Below are 24,370 nucleotides of genomic sequence, written 5' to 3' on the forward strand. Positions count from 1 at the left end.
TTAAGACAAAAAAGTTCTAATTAGATGCACATCCCCTACAAATTTTACAGCATTACCTAATTCACCTTGTAGTTCACTCGTTGAACGATTTCTTTATAGAAACAGACAATTCTATAATGAATTCAAAATTTCTATGTTCCTCTTGGGGCTGATGGACTCTCAGACAAGACTGTGTATGTATTCTCTGAGCATTGATTCAAAATTCCTGGACTAGTTTAAGATCTTTCCTGTCTTTATAAACCTATCAGTCACAGCAGTTTAGTAGCAAATGTGCATCTGGTAAAAAGAGGCTGTAAGTTTCAGGTGCATGTGAACCTGAGGAGCTACAGTCAATGCTGTGAGAGCCAGGGTGTGGCACAAGCTGCCTTGCTTTGGTGCATCGGAGTTATGGTACAAATATGATTACACAGTGGGTAATCTCTCTGTCAACTTCTACCACCATAAATCATCGCACAGTTTCAGGACCTGCGACAGACTCTTGTGATTTCTGGTGCTGGCAAGCTGCAATGGCAGTGTTTAAACTCTTAACCCAGTGTTTCTGAAATGAGGGTTTGCTAATGTATTCCTGGGGCTGGAGAGTCATTTTTCCATAAACATGAGTCCACATACTATTCAAAATCAAGAGACACCAGATTAGATCATCTTTCGAAATCCATTCCAGTCTGAAAACTGCATTATACTCGACAGCAGCGTACCAACAGAGATCATATTTTTAAAAGCAAGCTCGGAGGAAGAAATATTTACAAAAAGACACAATCCCAAGTTCAATAACCTCCTACTAGTGGTCCTTGTATAATTATATGCAAATGATATTCAGTATAGGCAATGAGCTTATTACTCAAGCAGTGGCCTAAACAGCTCAGGGCTGTTGCAGTTCCTATCAGCAGCAATCTTTCCCCTCCTGAAGGCTTCTTTACACTCCCGAGTTATCAGGAGTCAGAAAAGCCAGCTTCTTTTGCCAATTCTGCCTCTAGCTTGAAATAACATCTTAGTATTACAGTGATTATTCCTGCAGCCTCATTTTAAAGAGTTGGTACACTATGCTACTCAATAATTAGTGTGTAGCATGACGCAAACCAAGTATTCACAACCTATAAATGATAGTAAGTAAAAAAAAAAAAAATGCATAACACTGACAAAACGCAAATATTCACTTTTCTCAATCGTGTCAGTGCCTATACATGACCGAACGGCTTAATTTTCATTGAATATAATTATTACTTAGATTCATTTTTTAAAATATTTTGTTTAAGTCTGTTTCCATAGTATTATATAAAAAAACTATGTAATTTTACTAACTAGCACATAAACTATTTTATTAGAAAAATTCATTTGCTGGTTAAAAATTTAAAACTTAATTTACAGCACTATTCCTTCACTAAAATTTATATGAGACTATTAACCCCATACTTATGCCTTCTCTACAAAGATACATCTTAATAAAGAACCATAATATCAGAAAAGAGAAGAAAGGCATTTATAAATTGTACTGATATCCTGAATTTAAAATGTACATAGTTTTTACTTTGATTACTTACTTTTTAAATTTAAATAATAAATATAATTCCTTCACATTGTACATATGTATTTACATACATATGAATAAACAGTTTTAAGTAAAATCTTCTCCTAAAAAAGATGTGTGGGTTTTCCCTTTTTACACAGTATCTTAAATGAACATTTTAAAAATGAAAGTGTTTAATTCACTTCTCAAGCACTTCCAAAAACATTCCACCCTTTTTTTACTAATTAAACTGAGAAATAGTTTTTGAAATGAGATACTTTTAACAGATTTAAGGGTGAGTACTATACATCTCTAAGATGAATTTCATAACCAACCTATTTCATAACATTAGGTTTGATTGCAAGGGGATGATTAGGTTGATATGTAAAAGAATTTCCTTTTCCCTTAATGCAGCAAACACCACTTGTTTTATTAAATTCATCTCCAGTTTTTCTTCTTCCATAAAGGATTTTTCCACTTTGATTAATCTGAATTTTCTTATTTCAAGATACAACTATACCATTAACTGAAGACTAGTGCAGTCTCAATGCTCATTTCCCAACAGCTCATATTTTGGTATTCTGCGATAAGCCACCGTTCCTCTGGAACAGACATGCACGACCTCACAAATGTAAAAATCGGCGCTGCATTACTCTACCTGGACTGTGGAGCTGATCTCAGAAGCAAAGCCGCCTGTCAAGGGAGCCTCGTGGCTGATCAACAGTCGCCCCGTTTTGATCACAGACTGAAAGAGAAGAGGGGAACCTGACATTGAATGGAATACATATTTTACACATATGATAGCATTTTAATTCACTAATAAAAACAAACTGCTTAAATTCCATAAATAAAAATCCGAGAACTGATTTTATGTTTAGTAAGTTACTACAAATGTCTTTCAATTGGGTACATTTTTGTACTGTCAAGAAACTTTCACATAGCTTATAATCTTAGCATGAAAGGAAAATGAGATTTATAACTCCGTGTAGTATATAATTTAAAACGTGTGCCTATTTTACAGGACTTTTTTTGTTATAAGTGAATTACTGTTTCATCTGTCCATATCTTGGTCTGATTTTTTCCATCTTTTTACTTTTAAGATCCAAATATTTTTTGGATGGGGGGGGCACATGACATGTGAGCACATACAACAACAGTCTTGAGAAATACTGTTCTGTTCGTGGGATCAGAAAACGAAGAAACACCACAAAAACACCACAGTGAAGGAAAAGCCAGTGTATCCTTGAGAGACTTGCCAGTAACAAGTAACTCTGAAAATGAAGGGTTAATGATCACAGTGCCACTTCAACATGAAAACTGTCACAGTGATGTATAGCGGCTTACACAGTCACTCACAACGGGCATGATAGGTTATTTACAAAACCAAAAGTCATAGCTATGATATCACAGCAGGATGGCAGCAGGATACCAAAATCAACACGTTATTGCTTAAAATACATTAAACTATATTAGTGGAGAAGATGTAAATTCTTCTTCTCTAAATTGCTATCAAGGTTATCACTCTTATTTTAAAATTTTACTGATTTATCAACTTAAAATGAAATCTTCAAGCAAGAGATACATGTCTAAAAGGAAAGATTTTACTCAGTCTGGGCAATTCTAGCTTAGAACTCAGAAACAATGATAGCAGCTTCAGTCAGCAGATGCTAAGCCTCAAGGTATGGGCAGGACTCACAACAAAAGTAAGTCGCTATAGTTACTAAGTAGCGACTGGAGAACAAGAGAGGAGAAGAACATTGTAAGGACCCTAACTACTTCCACAGATCTGACAATCTGAGGAACAGGCATTTGGCTTTCTATGGCTGAAATAATTTGACACTTATTTTAAAAAAATCACAATTAAACTTCAATGTGCCCGGCTAGAAATGACAAAATATAAACATTCTATAATCAAAACAACAACAACAAAAATACGTGTTTTCAAAATATCCTGTAATAGATTTTTCTGCCTTCGTTAATCAGCTTGAACAATCCGTTTTTTGCTGCTCAGATCTCTGAAAGCTCAGTCATGCAGAGCCCCACCAGCATGATGTAACCAACGAAGCAGCTAACACCCACCCAAGCTAGATGGTGTCGGTTCATGACTAACAGGTGGGAATGAGAGACTGCTCTCAACATGTTGCTCTTATCCTAAAACTCCCTACGAAGTACTAGTGCTTTATAATCCAGGTTTGGGCCAATCTAAGATCAAATGACAAGGTTTAGAATGAACCTTGAAGTCCAACAAGCATTGAGGGCAAACAGTCTATGCTTCCAGCAAGCTACAGAGTGGAAACTCTAGGGAAAAAACTATATTCCAACTCTGACAGTTCAAGCAGCATGATGTGCAAGTATAGAGTATCAAGACCTTCTGAGCATGCTTCAGGAGGAAATGGCTACGGAAATGCACCTCCACACCACAGAATAACTGTGGAGGCACAGGAAAGAATAGCAATATGGAAAGATGCCCAAAGCAGGTCAATTCGAAAAATAAGCAACATGAACAACAATAGCTCATATTGTGAAAAGGGATGAGACATAAAGACCCTTTTAAATATGTATGTTATTAGGAATACTCCTTCTACATGGTCAGAGCTGGTTTCTCCTGAAAAATGGTAGTTAAGGAGGAATATGGAAGGGATTTTAAACCTTCTCTTACATCGCATAGGTTACAAAAGTATTCTTGGTAAATCTAAATAAGCAAAAATAAAGATGCCCATGAATTGATGCTAAATTGACAAATACAGCATGGTCATAATCTCCTCAAGAAACAGAATTGTTCTTAATCTATCTTAAGATTCCCTTCAAAAAACAGAGGAATCTTTGGATCCCAGACTGCAAATGCGAAAGGTTACATTAAAACTGTGAACCAGCCTCCACCTGCCACCTTCGTGGAGGTCTGCTCATGCAGAACCATGGGAAGCTCCTCGCTGAGACTTCAAGATAATAGACCCCAGACAGAATGACAAATAAACTCTTGGAACGAGAGAGTTAAGGCCAATAGCTCTGCCTGTGCCTAACATTAAAATGTGTTGTCATCCTCAGATAAAGGACCTCTGTTCTGAGCCAAGGATTCCATGCCTACTATTTAATTTCATTTGGAAAATGCTCCAGTTTCATTTCTGAAGCTTAAAAATATCTCTGATCCCTGGAAAGCACTTACATGTATAAAATAAAGAAACACTGTTATTCTCAGCCATTCTAAGAATGAACATATACTGTGATTATCTAAATATAGTTCAATAATTTCATTAGGCAGAACAGAAAGTCAGTATGGCATATGCCTTTTGTCATTCATATTCACATTTTTAATTTGCTAAGACTCCTAAAAATCATTTTTTTCTATTCCATTTTATTATTTTTCACTTATTAATATTGAGATCAGTCGAATTTTATAAAGCAGAATCCTATCATTTGTGGCTCAATTAACTATCTAGTAAAATCAAGTTTAGTTTCCAATGAGCATACACCTAGGCAAAATTCAAAACATACAACTGCCTGGAAATTTCTTTACAAAAAAACTTTACAAAGTGCTTTCTTGAACTCTCTTAAGATTAGTATGGTGTTTTTTAAAGGTGGTTGCCATTAGCTTTTTAAGTAACAAAATGACAGATATAAATGCTAATATTTCTCTTCTAAGGAAAGGGATGCTTAAAGTTTTAAGTTGTCAAGTTCACATCTGAGATACAAACTTCTCCATTTGAAAAACCTGAAGTCTTTAAACAACCTTTTAATATAAAAACTAAACCAATCAAAGTCAGGAAAGACCACATAGGCAAGATTTTCCAGTTCTTGCTTCTTCAACTTTTCACCACTACAATCTGCTCCTGGATTAAGGTCTGTGGCACATAGGGCACCAGCAAGGGCTAAGCCAATTAAAGATTAGGACTGTGAAAAAGTCTCCATTTTTCTCCATATTCCAAAAACAAGAGAGTCTCTTCCCTACCTGTCAAAACCTTAAAGGCTGCCTCCCAAAGGCTATTTACAATTTAAAGATCAGACACCAGCAGCTTCCTGTCACAGGAGAGGCAAGCAAAGCGGAGACGTGGAAGACCACAAGCAAACACGATGCCCTGTTTTAATAGAACCCAGATTTGGGATCCATATGTAACTTCCCCACAGCTGTGCTCAGCCTGGGCATCTTAAACAATGATGAGAGAGCTAAGCCTATCTATACAGGATAGCTAGTACAATATTCTGAATATGGGCGATATTCCAGACAAGCCAGACCAATCTCTATGAAAACATGTTTAAAGGTATTACCCATGTCACCTTTGCACATTTATACAAACACATCTCACGTTACAAAATCCATTTTAAGGTAACATAAAAATACACCTCAGCCTATCCTGCAATGGTTTGAAGTAAAACTTGAAATTAATGGAATTTTAACATAGCTTTTATCTGTTAATTTAAAGCAGTTTTTAGCTGTTAAAGTAAAACATAAAATCCATACCTATATATGGGTCCCCTGTGATGTCTCATACATGTAGGCTAATGTCACTTTATCAACAAGATGCCAGTCTCCGCAGAGCTAAGTTATACTCTGCAAAAACGGTCATGCAGAGGTTGGCTGCCCAAATGCTAGACATATGTTTTAGTGAATGTAGCCTTTAAGGATTTTAACACAATCCAACCAGGAAAACTATTAAGCTGCCATTCCAGGAGAAAATGATACAGACAGGCAGACCATTAAGCTTGCATATGCCTGAAAGTATAACACCAGCATTCACAATGCTGTGTGTGTGTGTGTGTTATTTCTTACTCAAAACCCATAGCAAAAACTTCTCCCTACAATTTAATCTTACCAGCACCAGGTTGAGCAACACATTCAAGTGCTGGCAAGATATAATAAGAATGTAATATTCTACATAGGCAATCTAGCAATTTCCATCAGAATATAAAGATAAAGATAGGAAATGAAACATCAAAGCCCGCCTTTAGCAGTAATCACAATGACTGACCACACCAAATGTTTCATTTGTGGATCAATGCTACTCAATAACTGAAGTCCAGGATTAGTCAAGGACACAGTATCACTGAGCTTCAAACATCAATGGGGATGAATTGGCTAAGTCTTTTTGAAACATTTTTACATGTAGTAACCAAACACATCTCTCATGCTAACTAGAAAAAAAAAAACAAAGCAAAATTAGTCACAGGCTGACAAATGTACCACTGGATGCCTGGAAACCAGTATTTATCAGCATGCCTGCTGCACATGACTGGACCACTGGCCAGTATTCCACTGGAGAAAGACCAACAGGAAAAAAGAGCCGTCGAGAGCTCCGGGGAGAGTTCTGAAAAGTCCATTTTGGCAAAGAGTGCTGGCAGAGTAGCAAATATTTAATATTGTACAAAAGTAGTGTAAACTGAGAAAAACTGAATCCCTGTGGCTTTGTCACCCATGTGGGAAAAGAGGTAAAAGAACAAGCAGAAAGCAATGACAGACAACTGAAGGGGAAGCCACCATGGTACCCTGGCTTCTAGGCACTGCTATGACACTTCTAGATCTTCTCTATGGTTCACACTTTCCACCATTATTTTGAAAATCATTGTGGAAATCGTGACAAAATTACGAGTGTCCATGATTCTAAAAGCTACTTCACAATACTTTGGATAAGCCTGCTGGTACTGGCCAGCCTTTACCTCTGCAGTTTGCTTTTATACTGCCCTCGAAGGCCAAAGCTTGTGAGCTACTGGCTAGTTTAAGAACATGGCTCCAGCTGCATACGAAGCAGAGGATGACCTTATCTAGCATCAATGGGAGAGGAGGCCCTTGGTCCTGTGAAGGTTCAATGCCCCAGTGTAGGGGAATGCCAGGGCAGTGAGGTGTGAATGGTTGGGTGGGTGGGGGAGCACCCTCATAGAAGCAGGGGAAGGGGGTGAGATAGGAGTTTTGCAGAGGGGAAACCAGGAAGGGGGGATAACAGTATGAAATGTAAATAAATAAAATAACCAATAAAAAATTAAAAAACAAAAAAAGAACATGAGCCATCCTCTGCCTTTCTCTAAACTACCAGACACTCTACCTTCTTCAGAGACCCATCTTACAACCCCCAACCCCTTGCCTGGTCCCCACAATAAGCTGGATTTCCTCTTGCTTTAAACATCATGGTACTATTTTCTTAGTTACTTACCAGAGTGTTTGAGAAAGCTGACAATACTAGGACCTTTTATAAAACCTAAAGCCAGGGTATCAGTGCAAGTCTCAATGAACATGATCCAGATGGCACACACTGCTACATCACTCTTAAAAATGTTAAAATCTGTTCCACATCGTGCCACCAACTAGATACTAAGGGCCAATCAAGAAAGCTTAGAACAGAAGTACAAACCAGAAAATTGCTTTCTTCACCATTTTATTTAAGTATCTATGTAACTTCTCAATAAATTTTTAATGTTATATAAATTCCAAAGGTCACTAGTTCATATCAAAAACAACATCTTGAGACATAGGCTAGTATTGGGGAAAAGTAAGAGAGTTAACTCAGGTCCCAAAGAGTTATAACTTTAATTGCCACAATTTCATAGGGGAAAACATTCCCTCCAAACAAAGACTGTTTTAAGAAACAGTGGATAAAAGAGAAAGAAAGAAAGAATGTCCTGTTAAAATGAAGTTCACAAATTCATTGAAGAATTTTAAATTTTGACATTTACACCTTGTCTAAAATAACGGGGGGTGGGGGGGCGGGACCTGTATTTTTCTCTTCTTAAGACAACATTTGGCAAACTGTTCTCAAGTGCTGACAAGCAGGAGAAATACTATGTCTGGCCATCATTGAGAGTGATAACTGGTAGAAACTGACATCATCTATCCTGCTCCCAGGTTAACATGAAAACTAAGAAAGTGACCCGAACCCAAACCAAGGCGTCAGCCAGTTATGTTTTACATGGTTGTTCGAAGCATGTATCAAGGGTACAATTCGCCCTGATGCCAGCTGGGTGCCTACCAAGGTAATACTTCTCCACAGAATGATCAAAAGTATAAACACAGCTACACTTCTGCATCACCATGGATAAATTCATTTCCTAAAACTTGGTCCAACTCTGTTAGAATAAATGGATTCTTAGTAGATTATGAAATGAAATCATGTGTACTTCATAATCCATGGTCGAGGCTAAAAATCTTGTGGGTCTTTCTTGGGCAAACAGTGTTATAGGAAAACTTCAAGAATGTTTCAGAAAAATTACAGACTGAGCATATATATAAAAAGCCAGTATAAAAGTAAAAATTCAAACATTCATATTTTTATTAAAACCAAGATTTAAGAGTAAATTGTCAATATGACAAGTGGACTCAGGAAAAGAATCACTTCATCAGAGGGAGTAATTAGTACCCACAGAACACATGTCTGCTACTTGGTTAAAAAAAAAAAAGTTAAAAACACAGAGGTGTGAACATTTCAAGGCCAAGAGTTATAGCCTTGAAACTCAATGTTACTGGAATATTAGCTCCACATTATGATAATTTCAAGATGATTTAGTGTATTAGCAAGAGGTGATGATAGTTATAAAGATGATTCATATTTTTAATCAAATTATAAGTTTAATATTTTTCAAGAAATTTTACTTCCTGCAGTGTTAATACTTTCCTGATTGATTTCTAATTCTCTAGTCATAATGTTTTTATGGGCATGGATTGGTAGAATGTCTGAAGAAAACTGACCATCATCCTTCTTCCTCACATTCCATAGGAAGTGAGAAGAAAAAGGAAAACCATGCCTGTTACTGGACACCTAACAAACTCCCCAGGGCTGGCAAAATCATGGCTCTTGGAGGAGAACCTATGACAGCCCCTTACTAAACCAACACAATCCCTAACTACACTAAATATTTGTCCTTATACCCACAGATAAGTGGAGCTCTCATCAAGAAAATTTCTCTTTGCAACAGATGGAGACCATTACAAAAACCCACAACCAATCAAAACACTGACATGTGGATCCCAGTCCCAACTGATATATCTACAACCAAACGCCTGCACCGAAGGCCCAGGGAGAAGAGGGGCATAGGCTGTAAGATTCTAAGAGCCAGAGGGAAGTTTCTGTGAGACTGTGTCTCCTGGGAATGTCAGAATCTACATCATGAAGTCTCACTAACATGGCTGCCTAAAGATGACTCAAATCAGGATGCAACCTTAAATGAGCTAACATGGAAAGAAGAACACTCATGAGGCCTCAACCCTAGGAAAAGAACTGTTGGTAACTGAGGGATGCTGGAGAGAAATAGTCTTCCCTGGGGGAAAACACAGTTTGTTATGCAATACTAAATGGTCAGCCCTGAAAACACACATACAAGTAACATTACATGAGCTGAACAGGTCGTATTTAAATACTTAGAATAGAAATGCACACGTGCACATGTGCGCATACAAACACCAAACACACCAATATATAACAACAATTAAAGAAAAAAAGGCTGCAAATTTGAAAGAAAGCAAGTGGGGGTAGGTACATGGGAAAGTTTGGAGGAAGGGAAGGGTTAAAATGATGTAATTATCAGTAGATGAGATATATTTTCACTGGTATCGTGTAACAGTTTCCTCTAAAACTAAAACATTGCATCCTGCAGGGAAGTACCTTAAGAAAAGAAACTAAACAATTCAAAATAGCGTCAGGAAGTCCCTGAAATTGAAAGATTCACAAGGCCCATCCATGCCAGAGTAAGAAATAAAAGCTAAAAGACCCTCTCAGAAGAAAAAGCTGAGCTGCAAAGAAGACTCTATAGAGATCAGACCAGCTGCCTCTAAGAAACAGAAACCAGCCAAACTGCCTGGAAGAAGTTTAGACCAACTGAGGTACCTGGAAGGGACACTCTCTAGCCTGTTGAACTGCCTGCAGCTGTGCAGTGTGCTCCAGGTTCCTAGTTTTGGGGAGCTGTCACTCATACTAAAGTAGGCTTTGGTAATGCAGCTGTCTTTGAGTCAATACTGCTTCTGTGAGTAATTTCTCACCCATATCCTGCTAAGTGATCCCAATGAAACTTACGGGTCAGCAAGTCGGACTTTGGCAGTATCCGTACTTTGGTCTGCCATGGTTTCCCTGCCTAAAGTGAGTATGCATGTGCGTTGTGTCTTCCCATAAAAAGTTTTGTCACACAACACCTTGAGAAAGTCTAAAATTCCTTTTAGAGATAAAATTCTCAAAACTACTTTATTAACTTAAATTACATTTATAATACTTAAGGGTATCTAAGATAAATGCATAAACTCCTATACATTTGCTCAGTAAGATGGTTCCCTTTAAATGTCACCTTGACACATCTTGACTCCTGACAAGAGAGTCTTAATAAAGTCTAGATTAGACAAGTGTTGTCCAGTGGGCGGACGTCTGCTAACGACTGCCTTGATTACATTAGCTGATACGAGGAGATTCAGACTAAAGGGTAGGTAGCACTATTCCCTGGATTTGGGTCCTTGACTAAATAAAAATGAAAATAAGCTGAACACGGTATGTGTGCATTCATTCTCTCTGGTCTTGGCTATGAATGTGACTTGCTGCTTCAAGTTCCTGCTGCCGTAACTTGCCCACAAGAATGACCTGTAACCTGGAATTGGGAACTAGAAGATATCCTCCCCCCCCCCCAAGTTGCTTTCCTCAAGGTATTTTATACCAACAAAAGAAATGAAGTTAGGATATATTCAGGTATAATCATAAACCAAGGAAAGACCAAGATATCTATAAAGAACAAAACCAAAGTTCTATTCATGTCTCTCCCTTAGTTTTAGATTTCGAAGAAATGAACTGTTTCCACTGTCTTAGCTACCAGGCTTCCATGCAGTGCGCAGAGTAAACATATCCCCTATGCTCAGGGGTTAAAACGAAAGGTTGCCAAGAACATGGGCAGGTGAAAGTCTTGATGGTACCTGGCACTCTCCATTCTGAGTCACCCTGACATGGTAACACTACCCTGCCCCAGGACCTCTTTCGACAATGGTGTTGTATTGAGAGAATACATGTACGTGAACTAAGTGTCATAAAAACTGGGAGGAAGAATAAAGAAGGACTTTGTGAAAGAGTCAGAACATAAAGAGTTAAGAAGATACAGGTAAAAACTGACCCATGTGTCAGTTTGAGCATCTGGAACAGGACTCTTGTCAAACAACACCTTAAGGAGTAAATATCCATACTAGCCTGTCTGCTCTCCACACCAAGAGACTATCACTGCTTAAGAAATAGCCACCAAATCAGGAAGAAAGCCCCTGCTGTCCTGGCTCTGGTAAGGTTCAACACCACCTAGCAATCCTGCTGCTGAGCCCCACGCCCTTAACTCAAGCTCAGAGGCTCTGGATCCATCCTTTGTGACTTTATTCAATAGAACCACATGTAGGAGATGATGAATAGATGTCTACAAGCTGACATTTTTTTTAAAGAAAAAGTTTTTAATCCCCCCTCCAGGTGCATTTACACAAAGAAGGAAACACCTTAATACACTGCCATGTGCTCTACTTGAAATCAAAGTCCAATTTTTGATGGTCTTCAGTGAGTCACCCTGAACAAACAATAAAGTCCCTTGAAATTCCTCAGCATTTGAAGCATCAGCTCAGATTCCTGGACCTTTATTCCTAGATAACTACCTACCAGAGGTCACCAGAGCTGATAAAAAACTATTCTTTGACACTTCTGGACTTTGAGGCATAAACTGCTACTCATCTGTCACTGAGTTATGTTCTGTTTCACACATGAGAGTGGAGGGTGCCCACAAGGGGAGGAAACAAGTTAGCATGAAGGATGGAGGTTCAGTACAGATTTCATTAAAAAGTTAATACGGAAGGCACAGCCAAAGGTTTAAATGAAAAACTTGACATAATAGAGTATGTATGCATAGCAGTATTATAATTCTTAAAGTATGTATTATTCCTATACATGAGATAATTCATTGACTTATAAGATACAGTACAAAAGTAAATGCATATATTTGTGTTTGTATGTATTGCCCTACACAAGACACTTGGCACAAAACAGTGTTGTACACATATACTTATGTGTGTAGATATTTTTACATGATTTTGCAGAGAGTGGAAAATGAGTATAAGACAAAAGAAACTAAGATTTTTGAACCCAAAGCAATGAACCATTTCAGCATTAGCCTTGAAGAGCAACTGTTCTCAGGCTCTCAGGAAACAGCCGACACTCAATTCCCTAGTCAATGGGGTAAACACCAGCTATTTTTCATTTTTAAAAATTATCTTACAGACATAATTCTAAAGAATTATAACTCCAGCTAGAAAATGTATTCCGAAAACTCTATGTATTCACATTTGTAAGTAGTTATAGAAACTAAAAAGTCACATCAGGGAACTAGAGACTTTAGAGCAGAGGTTCTCAACCTGTGTGTCACAACCCCTTTTTGGGACAAATAACTATTTCACAGGGGTCACCTAAGATCATTGAAAACCACAGATGTTTACATTATGATTCATAACAGTAGCAAGATTACAGTTATGAAAGAGCAATGAAATAATTTTATGGTGGGGAGGGGTCACCACAACATAAGGAACTGTATTAAAGGATCACAGCATTAGGAAGGTCCAGAGCCACTGCTGTAGAGCAAAACCATCCACCACAAATCTGAAAGCATTCATTCCTGCTACCCAACAATTATTTAATCAGTACCCTCTGTTTAAAACTATGTTGCTATTTTTAAAACTGTACTCAGACACCTACATTTATTATGAGTAGATATTATTAACCACTATAGCCTTTCTGAACATCCATGAAGAAGCCAGATACAGTGTCTCATTTAGAACACAGGACTGAAGCCAACAGTGAACCACCAGGCTCCATCAGCATGGGGACAGGTGCTACTTCCTCAACTGAGCCAAGGAAAAACCACCCTGAGACTATTCATTCCAAAGTGTAAGTGTGACTCTGTGGATTTAAATCAGTCTGTTTACAACTGTATGTGTGTGGGAGGGGGGATTTAAAGAAGAAATTCAGTAGCATGAGACACTTTTATTAACATTGAATTTTATTGGCTTAAACTTATTATTTGCTGCCAGTCATGATCCACAGAGGGAAACAAATTATTTCTCAAAGACAAAGCACATGAGAGAACTTGCAGCCTTAAGGATGGAATAATAATGGCAGGGCACACAGGGTAAATGCCTCTTGCTTATGGGACTCATGCCACCAGACACCTGTACTCAAAGTCTAGCCACTGGCTCACTGTCCTATTAGCTGTCCACAAACAACTTCAGTACTAGGCATGTGCGTGCTCTATGATGACTAAACATAAACAGCACACTGGTCATATTGTTTCTTCAGGAGCCTAAGATCTAGTCCACAGGCAACCATACACCCTATCCAACTTGGGAACTGTTGGATATACACATTGTGCTCCTGAGCACACAAAGCTGAGCCTGAATCCCCGCAGGAGACACATACGAAACTTCTTGTGTTTCTGTGATCCTGTTGCATGCAACACTGCTTGCATTTTCAGAGTGCATCTCTACGGCATGTTGTGCAATGGTGTAACGATATTGGGACTGCTAGTGCTAACCAGTCAGTGGTGACTCAAATTCTGTCCTTTATTATTTAGAATAAGAATACTTGAGGACTTAATCCCAAAACAGTTCTGTCTGGTTGGTTAGTTTTTAACAGAAAAACTGAAAGCCAGTACCAATAGAAACATAGAAACAAAACATTTTCCATGGAAGATTCACTAAGCCTACCTTTAAGAGTGTGCTACAAAAACTGTATCAATTAGTATGCTATGGTCCTCACAGAAAATTACAGCCCTTATTTCTTTTCCATATTGTAGTTTGTGACACTACAATGCACTGTTAGCAAAATCCAGTAAGGCACAAAGTCAATGAAAACATGTTTGCCAGTACTTTTAAGGGCACTAAAACAGACAGTGCCCAAATACATGCCTGTAAAATATAATAGTAGCATATATAAATATAAAAATCTAACCCATATGAGCTGGGATGCTCTTCAAGGTCCAGATGTACTCCAACTAAAACCCACAAATATTATTCCAAAGAGACTGGTTCTAGGCTTAACTCAGCCACTTCTGTTGCTTGCATGTTGCGGTTAATATTAAAAACAGCAAGGCCCAATCTGGCTTGTTCTTACAGGGCCGCCATGTTTCCAACTAGGCAAGGCCTGAGGCCACGAGCAGCAGTGTGCTCTCGCTGCTGCCACAGCTCAGGCTGGCCAGAAGCACCGGCCCTGGCTCTGCCAATCTACCACACTGTCTCCACAATGCTTGGCTGAACCCCAGTCAATACCCACTATCCACGTGGAACCGAGTAGAAATGAGACTCTAATAATTATTATCCAAAGGCTTTATATATTTGGTAATGCTCAATTAACAATTTGACAACACAATTAGATTTGTTTCCCAATATCTAACCTTAAAATATAAATCGTTACCCAGGACCATCCTGGACCCACGCATGGTCCTCCATGGCTCCTACATCTCTCCTCCTCCTCCAGCTCCTCCTCTTCCTTCTCCTCGTCCTCTCCTTCGCTCCTCCCACATTAGCTCCTCCCAACTACCAAGTTTATTGTAAAATGTGGGGGGGGGGGAGTAATAGCCTACTACTCTTGCAATTAGATTTCTCATGCTGAAGTCCTAAGGGAAAGAATGGTGATGGTGATGGTTGCCATGACAATGATGACTGTTGAAAGGAAAGAGTTAAGAGGAGGCAAGGGCAGAAGCAAATGTAATAGGCTAGGAGGGATGTCACACATCAGCCTGCCTAATTGACTGTAGTTTAAGTGTGAGAATATGATCTAAAAGTCTTATTAAATTTTTTTTGTTTTTTGGTTTTTTCGAGACAGGGTTTCTCTGTGTAGTTCTGGCTGTCCTGGAACTCACTCTGTAGACCAGGCTGGCCTCGAACTCAGAAATCCGCCTGTCTCTGCCTCCCAAGTGCTGAGATTAAAGGTGTGTGCCACCACCACCCGGCTCATGTTTGGGTTATTTTTTTTGGTTTATTAAATTTTTAAAATAGTATTTATTTCTTACTCCAAGTTTCATATCTAGTGAATAATTCATAACATTTCTACATTAATAAATTATATACAGATTATTTAAAATACTGACCAGAAAGATGCTTAGAGGGTAAAAGTGCTGCCAAGCCTAATTGCCTAAGTTTGATCCCCAGGACCCACATGGAGAAAGCAGAGAACTGAGTCCCATAAGTGTTCCTCTTGTGCACACATATAAACACACGAGTAAGTTCAATAGGAAACAAACAAACAAAAAAGGATACTTAAAAATACTCTTGTTGAATAAAGAAAATATCCAATAAAAAAATACAAAAAAAAAAAACCCTTGTTAAAAATAAGTAATCGCCTTTGATACTTGGCATCCACGGCCCTTGTTTGATGCAAGGACACAGCTTACCTCTGCTTTAGTTCATCTGATGCTTTTAAACACGATTTTACAATTTCCAGATTTCTAATTACTCCAAAAAATTAAGTTCACAACAACAATAATAATAATGTATTGCGAGGGACTCGCCACAGAGTGGAGAATTAATGTACTTTTCAGAACCTCCCTTAATCTTGTTCAGGTTGTGTCACAGGCTTAATCATCAAATGAATAATGATAAAAATAATCTATGTGACCTCAGCAGTAACTGGACTTAAATTTCCAAGAAAAAATAAATGCCAGGACTATAATATAGAAGTTCTGGTTACTAAAAATGCAGCTTCAGCATGGAATTGGGCTGCCTGGGTTCAAGCCTAACTCCTGTACTCAACTGAGCAGTCATGTGAGCTTAACTTTTCCAAACTTCAGATAGATTTTATCAACAGACAGAGGAGTGTCACCTACTAGTTCTGACGGGTACTTAAATCTGAGGTATTGCACATAGCTCCTAACTTGGTGCCTACCTGAACATTCTATGATGCTAGCTTTAATATTAGCATAAAACTGAATTTTTTGTTGCATGTTAATTTGTGCTCTCTGTTTCCTTTAAGGTTTTAAATATTTGAAAGATAAAGTCCCCACTGCCATTTTCAACAACAGTATTCTAACAAAATAATAATTCAACCAAATTATTGTAAATAGCTTGTTTAAAGTACTTTTCATTTGCTACATTTGAAGTTTAATAATGCTCTATGACAACTACCTTTTTAAAGGGTGCTGAGGCTGAGCAAGCACGGTCTTACAGAGCATGCAAGTCTGTGATCGACATGCAAGTCATATAACTCCAGCATCAGGGTATCCAATGACCTCTCCTGGACTCTAATCACGCTCAAGTATACACAATTAAAAATATTCAAATAAATCTTTTTTTTAAAAATGTGATCCCCAACCCACACACACACAGACACACACACACACATACACTGAATGAAGTACAATGAGAATATTCTCTAATCTATACAGGCATAAAGATGGCTTTATAGGTAAAAAGCACTCGCCACCAAGCCTGATAACCTGAGGGCTCATATGGTGGAAAAGGAGAACAAACTCCTGCAGTTCCTCCTCTAACCTACACACATGCTCAGTGTAGCATGCACCATTCCCTATACTCACACACACACAAACACACACTCACACACAGAGAGGCACACATATGCACACACACAGAGGCACACATACACAGGAACAAATACATGTACAGTAATTGTTTTACTCATACACAAACAGAAATACAAGCAAGAATGGGATGATCTCTCAAAGGATAAGGTCAGTTCTTCATGAGATCAGAGAATATAAATGACAACTGAAAATCTTGGCCTGGAGGAAGGGTTGTTCTCTCTTAATTATATATAATATTCTTGCTTGACACAATGAACATATATGGGAAGAGAAGAAAAATCTAAGCACAGAAAGAACATGGCACTCATATTCCTTTTGTAAAAAGATTATTTTGGCAAAAAGAGTACATTAGTTAAAAATCTTATCTTAACAGAGTTTTAACTTTTTCACACATCCCTGCTATACAATCTTATATAAGCTTATACTCTCTTCTAACCTTGATCTCTAAGACAGAATTGAATTAGAAGATGTCAATTAAGTTAGTCCTTCCATTTACAAGTACTCATCTGAAAAATCTGAAGACTTGTGAAAAGGTTTGTACCCCGTGGCTGTTCAGCAAGAGAGCCAGAATTCAAGCTGCTCTTCAAGTATTCATTCTTCACAAAAAGGCATAAAGGTTTCCAAGTAGCGAAACAAAATGCAATGCCTGTAGCTTTGGATAGAAGATGTTACAGCTGAAATATGAAATATCCCTAGAGGCTATCTTTCTCAGCCAGTTGCACTGTTTTGGAAGGCTGTAGGAACTTTCAGAGGTGGGACCTAGCTGGCACTAGATCACTGCCGGGGAGGGGCCTTTGAAGCTTACACAAAGATCCCTGGTTCCAGCTACTCTGCTTTCCATTCTGTGATGATCAGAGGGGCTTCTGCTCACATTCCTGATGCCAGAAAGGCTGAGACCCCTGAAAGTGTGAGCCAACATAAAGTGCCCCCATTTAGTAATGCTGGATACTTTAATCACAGAGACTTTAAAATACCTATTATAAAGATCTTCCATTTCAAAAGTTTCTAATATTCAAATTCCAGGATCTACAAAGTTAAATGATTTAAGTAAGGACAGGATTTAGCAATGAAAACTAAAAAGGAACCCTAAATCCCCTAGAACAGCCAGAAGAATAATTTTTACATAATTCTAGAGCAAATAAGAAAACAATAATATAGACTCAGCATTTAAACTATTAAGAACTGCTTTCTGTGGTTATCGTATTAAATAGTCTTTATTACTGAGTGGGCTTTATAGCCTGGTCATCGGGACCAGAGAGGGTAAGGAAGCACCACAGTACATTCACAGAGTCTACAGTAAGCCTAGCTAAGATTGCTCAAGCTCTTCACATAGGGATTCTTGTGGGATTAACTCACACTAGGCATGCTGTGCTTAGTCCATCGCCTCTGTGCTGTCAAAGCCTACATCAACCCAAATTTAGTTCTGCATTGAGGGAAGGAAATGGGAACTCTGGTTCCAGTGAGACCTTAGCCATTCCGATCAAAGCACAACAGTGAAAGTTCACAGAGGCCTCCATCTTCCCCAGTCTCCAGTCTCCGTCCTTCCTGTCTTCAGGATTTAAAAAAATAAAAATAAAAATCTCCATTGTTCTTTCCTTTCTCCTTTTTCCCTCCCATGTCTAACAATCAAGGGCACCACTATCCAGATTTGAGCACATAAGCATGGCCATTTCTGTGGGGACTGAATACATACAGCAAAGGCTCAAATTTACCTCATTTCTTTCCTCCAAGTGACTCAGACTGAAACTGGAGCTGCGACTGCAGCCACAATGTTATTGGGCATATAAAGTGTCAGCATCACCACTTTATGAGCTCTGGGGATAACTGCTGGATTTAAAGATCCATCCATGAGAAGTGGTACAAACCACGGCCTCAACTCCTTGGCTCCAGCTCTTTCCAAATGGAGTGTTGAGAATACCAGTAGAGGAGGAGGGTGTAGAGAAAGAACAATGATAGACAGGATGGTGCTACAGTCAAGCTGAAACAAGATCCTGACTCCCCTGAGCCCACTTGGCACCATGGAGTATCACAGCACCAAGCAGTTGTGGGTCATGGATCAGAACTGACAGAACTGAGCCTCTGCCTCCTGGAGCATCTGACAAACTGATGTCAGTGGCACTTCAGAACAATGAGCATACCTAGTATCACAACTTATAAATAATCCTTGAGAACTTAAAAAGGTTTTAGAGCACTAAATTAACTTAGCTTTCATGGCAGGGGGCTAGTTAGGCTACCTTCTTATATTCCGTTTCTCCATGAACCATAACCAAGAAAGCAAGTTTAAAAATGTACAGCCCTAGCTCTTAGGGTTCAAACTTTGTGCATCCCCATTCCTACTACAGGGTTCATGTGAATGTCACCTGAAACATGCCCTCCGACTTATATCCCAAGAGTCCTATCAGGTAACTTCTGGATGGGCTCCTGTAGTAGATTTGACATGTAAAGAACTGACAGCCATTCCTTTGAACTGGCTGAGTCCTAACCACATGCTATTTCGCTATTTGGAACACACCACCTCCTAGTCTCCCCATTCTATTCACATACAATATAAACATGAAGAAAAGCAAGCAGCACCCCCTGCCATCTGTCAGGGCTATTGTGCCATAGTAGGAAACTGAAACGAAGCAGTATCAGCTTACTCACTTCGTCCTCCAGAATGAGTAAGCTGCTCCCTTCATGCAGATTACGATAATCACAGACATAACTGCATTTTTCTGCAACAGAAATGCTAACACAAATCCTTCTGAAAGTCAGAGAACATGCTCCAGTGGGATTTTTTAACCCACGGGACACTTAGAAATATTTTGAGATCTTTAGAGTTGCCACAACTTGCGGGAGGGGGTGAGGCAAACTGCAAAAAGAAGGATACACACAGGGGTGCCAATGACATCAGAGAACAGAAAGTCCTGCTACCTATAGTTACCTCTAAATATCCTTCAACGCACTGGGCATCCCCCATAGTAAAGCTCTGCCTGGTTAAACACGCAAATAGTGTCGTGGTCCTCATTAAGTTTAAAAAGTGTAATTTCTATATAGCTCACTGATATATTAAACACAAGAATGCCTCAAAGCCATCAGAGAACTTTTAAACACAAATTCCTGCATACAAACAGGACAGCCTTTTACAGGATAGCCTGGACAAATCAGAGGTTACTCAATGGATAGGCCTCTTCCTTCTCTTTCATTCTTGCACCTGTCCTTGCCGTGCCCAACCTGGGTCTCTCCACTCAGTCCAGACAGATCCCAGCAACACCATATTTTGCTCATAAATTGACAGTTGAGTGAAACATTAAATATTGAGAATAATGAATCTTTTTCAGGCTAATTTATAAAGAAGAATAAATTCTAAGCCCCAAGAGGACTAAAGAAAATAAAAGCCATGAAACCTAGGGAAACTGAATCTAAAAAATATATATAACAACAGCACATATAGAAACGTATCCCACACTTAAAACACACAAACAGCCTTAGACTAAAAAAGAACCAATGCAACCTGAGCCATGGACTTAAGTGTGGACACAGCACTCAGATAACACATGACATGGGATGGCTGGGATGCTGATGCTGAGGAGAGATTTTCATTAAAAAGAGGAAAATCTAGCTTTATGAACATGGGTATGTCAACGTACGGAATAGAAAACACAGTAAGCAAGTGAGGAGAAACTCAGAAGAGTTTGTACAAACTCCTCAAAACTATGAACTAAGGCCTGTAATAAACTGCAAGTCACAGCGTGTGCAGGCACACTGCAATAGAGCTACAGGACACAGTATCATTTTAGGGATCATTTACTTACAAAGCCTCCAGGAAGGAGGTCTCATTTCTGAATAATGATACCTGGTGCACTCACACATAAGAGATAAGAGGGTTTTCCGTAGCAATTAAGTGCCAGCTAATCCCAATAAATACTAAACAGCAGAGAGCTTGGAAAGGCCCTGACAAAAAAGGTTTCTCCTCTCCACACCCAACAAGACTCCCACCAATAAAACCATCAGCCGGCCAGGCATGTAGTGATGACCCGAGAAGATGGCATTTTAGGACTGAATGTGGACCAGCCACTTCATGTCATCATGTGTCTCTGATAATAGAATGTGGCTGGCTAAGTTTCCAAAAGAACAGACAAGACACTGTATCGTCATGAGTTTCTATGCCTGTCTTAAAGATAAGATTCCAGAATTTAAATCAATGTAAAGACATTCAGATGACTCAGAGGAAGCAGAACCTAAAAGAGTTTATTCACTAACCCATCATTTGCTTACCTGTAATACATCTTTGAAAGACTGCTAATTCTTTTCATCAATAGGTATATAAATCAGCTTGGTTCATCACCACAGTGTTCAGGGGGTTATAAGTGCAGCACATAGGACTGAACAAGCTCCAATTTACAAACTCTTAGGTGTTGACTTTACATCCTCAATAGCCTAATCATTATCCACCAAAGCCCAGGCAACGTCGGAAGAAGGTAGATACTGCTAGGTTCAGTTCTACTATTCAGTTCTCACTTTTCAAATAGGACCTAAAACACGGGATCAACTGCAGCAATGGTCTTGAACCCAACACTCTATTGAAAAAGAAGAGAGAAATGGTTTTGCTTCAACAGCCCAAAGGCCAGTGGCTCAGAACACACAGAGTTGAGTGTTTAAATGGCTACTAATCAGAAAGTAGGACAACATAGCAGGCAAGAGTCATTTCCCTGGCTCCAGGAGATAAGTTGGGTTGCCTGGTAGAAGGGACTAAGAAACAAATGGTTAAACTTCCTGAGCCTGTGGCCTAGGAGGCACACACAAGTGTGTCTCAGCAGGGGGAAGGGAGTGGACAGAGGTAAGGTGGTAACACTATGGGAGGTTATCTACAAATGCTGGAGGCTTGTTCTCAACCTCTGAAATAACTGGGAGCCTGTCTGAGTAGAAAGAATACAGCAGCAGCTGAGGAACGGAATACCAGGGCGGCATGACACTAAGAACGCTTCCTTGTCTTCCAGGCTCCATGGGCCTCAGTGAGATCCAAAAGCAGCCTCCATCCCCAATTCCTGAGCCAAGGGAGGCCTGTGAGGCTTTGGTTGCTACAGTAGTGATGAGAGAGGGTGGAGTGGCTGCAAGGAAAGCATTGGGCCTAGCCAGGGTAACACAAGGTCCTGTTATGGTTTTCTCTCATCCGGAGACTCCCCAGCTATTGGCAGAACAACATGGAATAACACAAAGGGGGAAGCCAAGGCTCAGATGGGCTGACATGCAAAAAGCCACATAGGACCCGTGGATTACAGACTGGGTAGACCACTTCTTTCTACCAATACGTCCCCCACACTGACAAAGCCATATCTGTACACATCTGGAACTACATATACTTTACATTACCTAAAGGCTCACAGTTCTCCCAGGTAAGAGTCTACCAGGCTCTGGCCAGACGCAGTGTCAGTACTGGTAGTGGGAAGGAAGCTCCGTGAGGCCCAGGTGAATGTGTCCTGGCCATGGCCTCGCTCACTTCTTACTTCCTGGACTTTGAGAGATTTCCTTTTAATGTTCCTACAAAACAGCTGGAGGGGAGTTATTCCAGAAAACTAAGGTGGTCATTTGTTCAAACTTACTATTTCTCCATTCTTCTCTGAATAAATATTTTCTTGTCATCATCAGAAAATGATAAAGTTGCTGTTTGTTCCACTGGACTCATGAGTGGCTTTCACTCCCCAGTTCTAAGCTAGGGGATTTTCTGTACCCACCTGGCAAACAATGTCCTAAATACTCAATATATGTTAAAAAAAAAAAGTAGAATACAAGAGCTAAGAATAAGATGGCCAATAGAAGTTTTCTGAATCAAACAGAATCCACACCATAAAATGCATGACCCAGAAATCCAAAATTCCTTTCTCAGAGATACAGTGTTTGGTCAGCACATTTTCAACCAGTATGCCATGGGACTCCAAGTAAAGGAACACTGTGTCTTTTGTCTAAATAATTTGTCTGTTGTGTTAGAGGTATCTTTCTTCTGCTGTCATATTCCTTCACTTATTCCATGATATTATTATTTTCTCAGGCTAAAAATCATTATAATATAATGACCTTTGCCATATTCTGTAGGCTAGCTTTTGATAGAGAAGAAACTAATTCTTTCCATAAGCTGTTAAAAGGCATTATCTACTATAATTACACTACATGTGTGCATACATAGTACAACGCACACAAATGCCTGTTACCCATTCACCCTAGGAACAAAGACAATTCTGTTCCCTGTTTACGTAATAATGAAACAACCAAAAAACAACTTTATACCTAAGTCCCTTAACAGTAATTTTAACAGGGCTATTTTCTTTCTTATTGTTACATTGGAGCCCTTCAAGATTTGATTTATGAGCAACCCGTTGGAGAATCTCTATGGGATATTACATCAAAAAGAAGTTTAATTTTATAATGAGTGTTTTTGAAACCCTTCATTGCCTAGTCATTGCCTACACACATACTTGTAGCCATGCTGGTTTGTGATTCAGAACGCACACGCACACGCACACACACACACACACAGGCGGCCCAACCTGTGCCCATCCATCTCCACTCCCCTCCAGCCCTCCACTTCCATCTGTCATCAGACCCCTCAGCCTTTCCCACACATTAACACATAACATATGCTTCCCAGTCAGAGTTTCCCAAATATAACAAGCCAGTAGCTTCTGCTATCAAACTTTTATAGACTCGGGTTTATAAAGCAGGCATCATGAAATAATAGGGTATTTTCTTAGATACTTAGCTCATAACTAGGCTTACACCTTCTTATTGTCAAAGATCTCCCTCCCCCAAAGGGAGCTATTCATTCCTCTTCATATAAATTCTTTCTTGAAAGAAGCAAACATAAACATTAATTCTTATATCAAAGCACATTTAAACTGAGCCTCTTAAAATATACAGGTACTTGAAAACCTTTTTCATTGCTTCTACGCTATTGTCAAACAACACCTAATTCAAGCCTGTTCTACCCAGACATTCATGTAACATGTTTTAGCCACTCTAGCCTACTGCAGAGTTATATCAATCCAGCTCACACACTAGTTTGCTCTTGCCTCGTCAAAGAATGAGGATTATATGAAAGCACAAGGCTCCCTGCTTCTGACATGCTCCTCTGACTGAGACAGACCCCCTTTGGGTTTATATCCACTGATACTTCAGCCTTTGTGTTGGATGAAATATAGCCTTCAAAGCTCTACCTGGGAGTGAGCATGCTCAGTACTATCCCCCTTCCCTGAGAGTGAGCATGCTCAGTACTACCCACCTCCCTGAAAGTGAGCATGCTCAGTACTAGCCCCCCTCCCTGAGAGTGAGCATGCTCAGTACTATCCCCTTCCCTGGGAGTGAGCATGCTCAGTACTATCCCCC

General features: G+C 39.3%; 1 protein-coding gene across 1 annotated transcript in view; it reads right to left on the reverse strand.

Annotated features, from left to right (window-relative positions):
- Bckdhb (branched chain keto acid dehydrogenase E1 subunit beta) overlaps positions 1 to 24,370 on the reverse strand; it is a 176,621-nt gene that overhangs the window by 54,223 nt on the left and 98,028 nt on the right. The window contains exon 9 of the mRNA XM_028756196.1: positions 2,163 to 2,249. Coding sequence (XP_028612029.1) covers positions 2,163 to 2,249 — 87 coding nt within the window. The remainder of the gene's footprint in view (positions 1 to 2,162; positions 2,250 to 24,370) is intronic.

This window comes from Grammomys surdaster, unplaced genomic scaffold (genome assembly GCF_004785775.1).
Source record: "Grammomys surdaster isolate TR1022 unplaced genomic scaffold, NIH_TR_1.0 126113, whole genome shotgun sequence".
Classification (NCBI taxonomy): Eukaryota; Metazoa; Chordata; class Mammalia; order Rodentia; family Muridae; genus Grammomys; species Grammomys surdaster.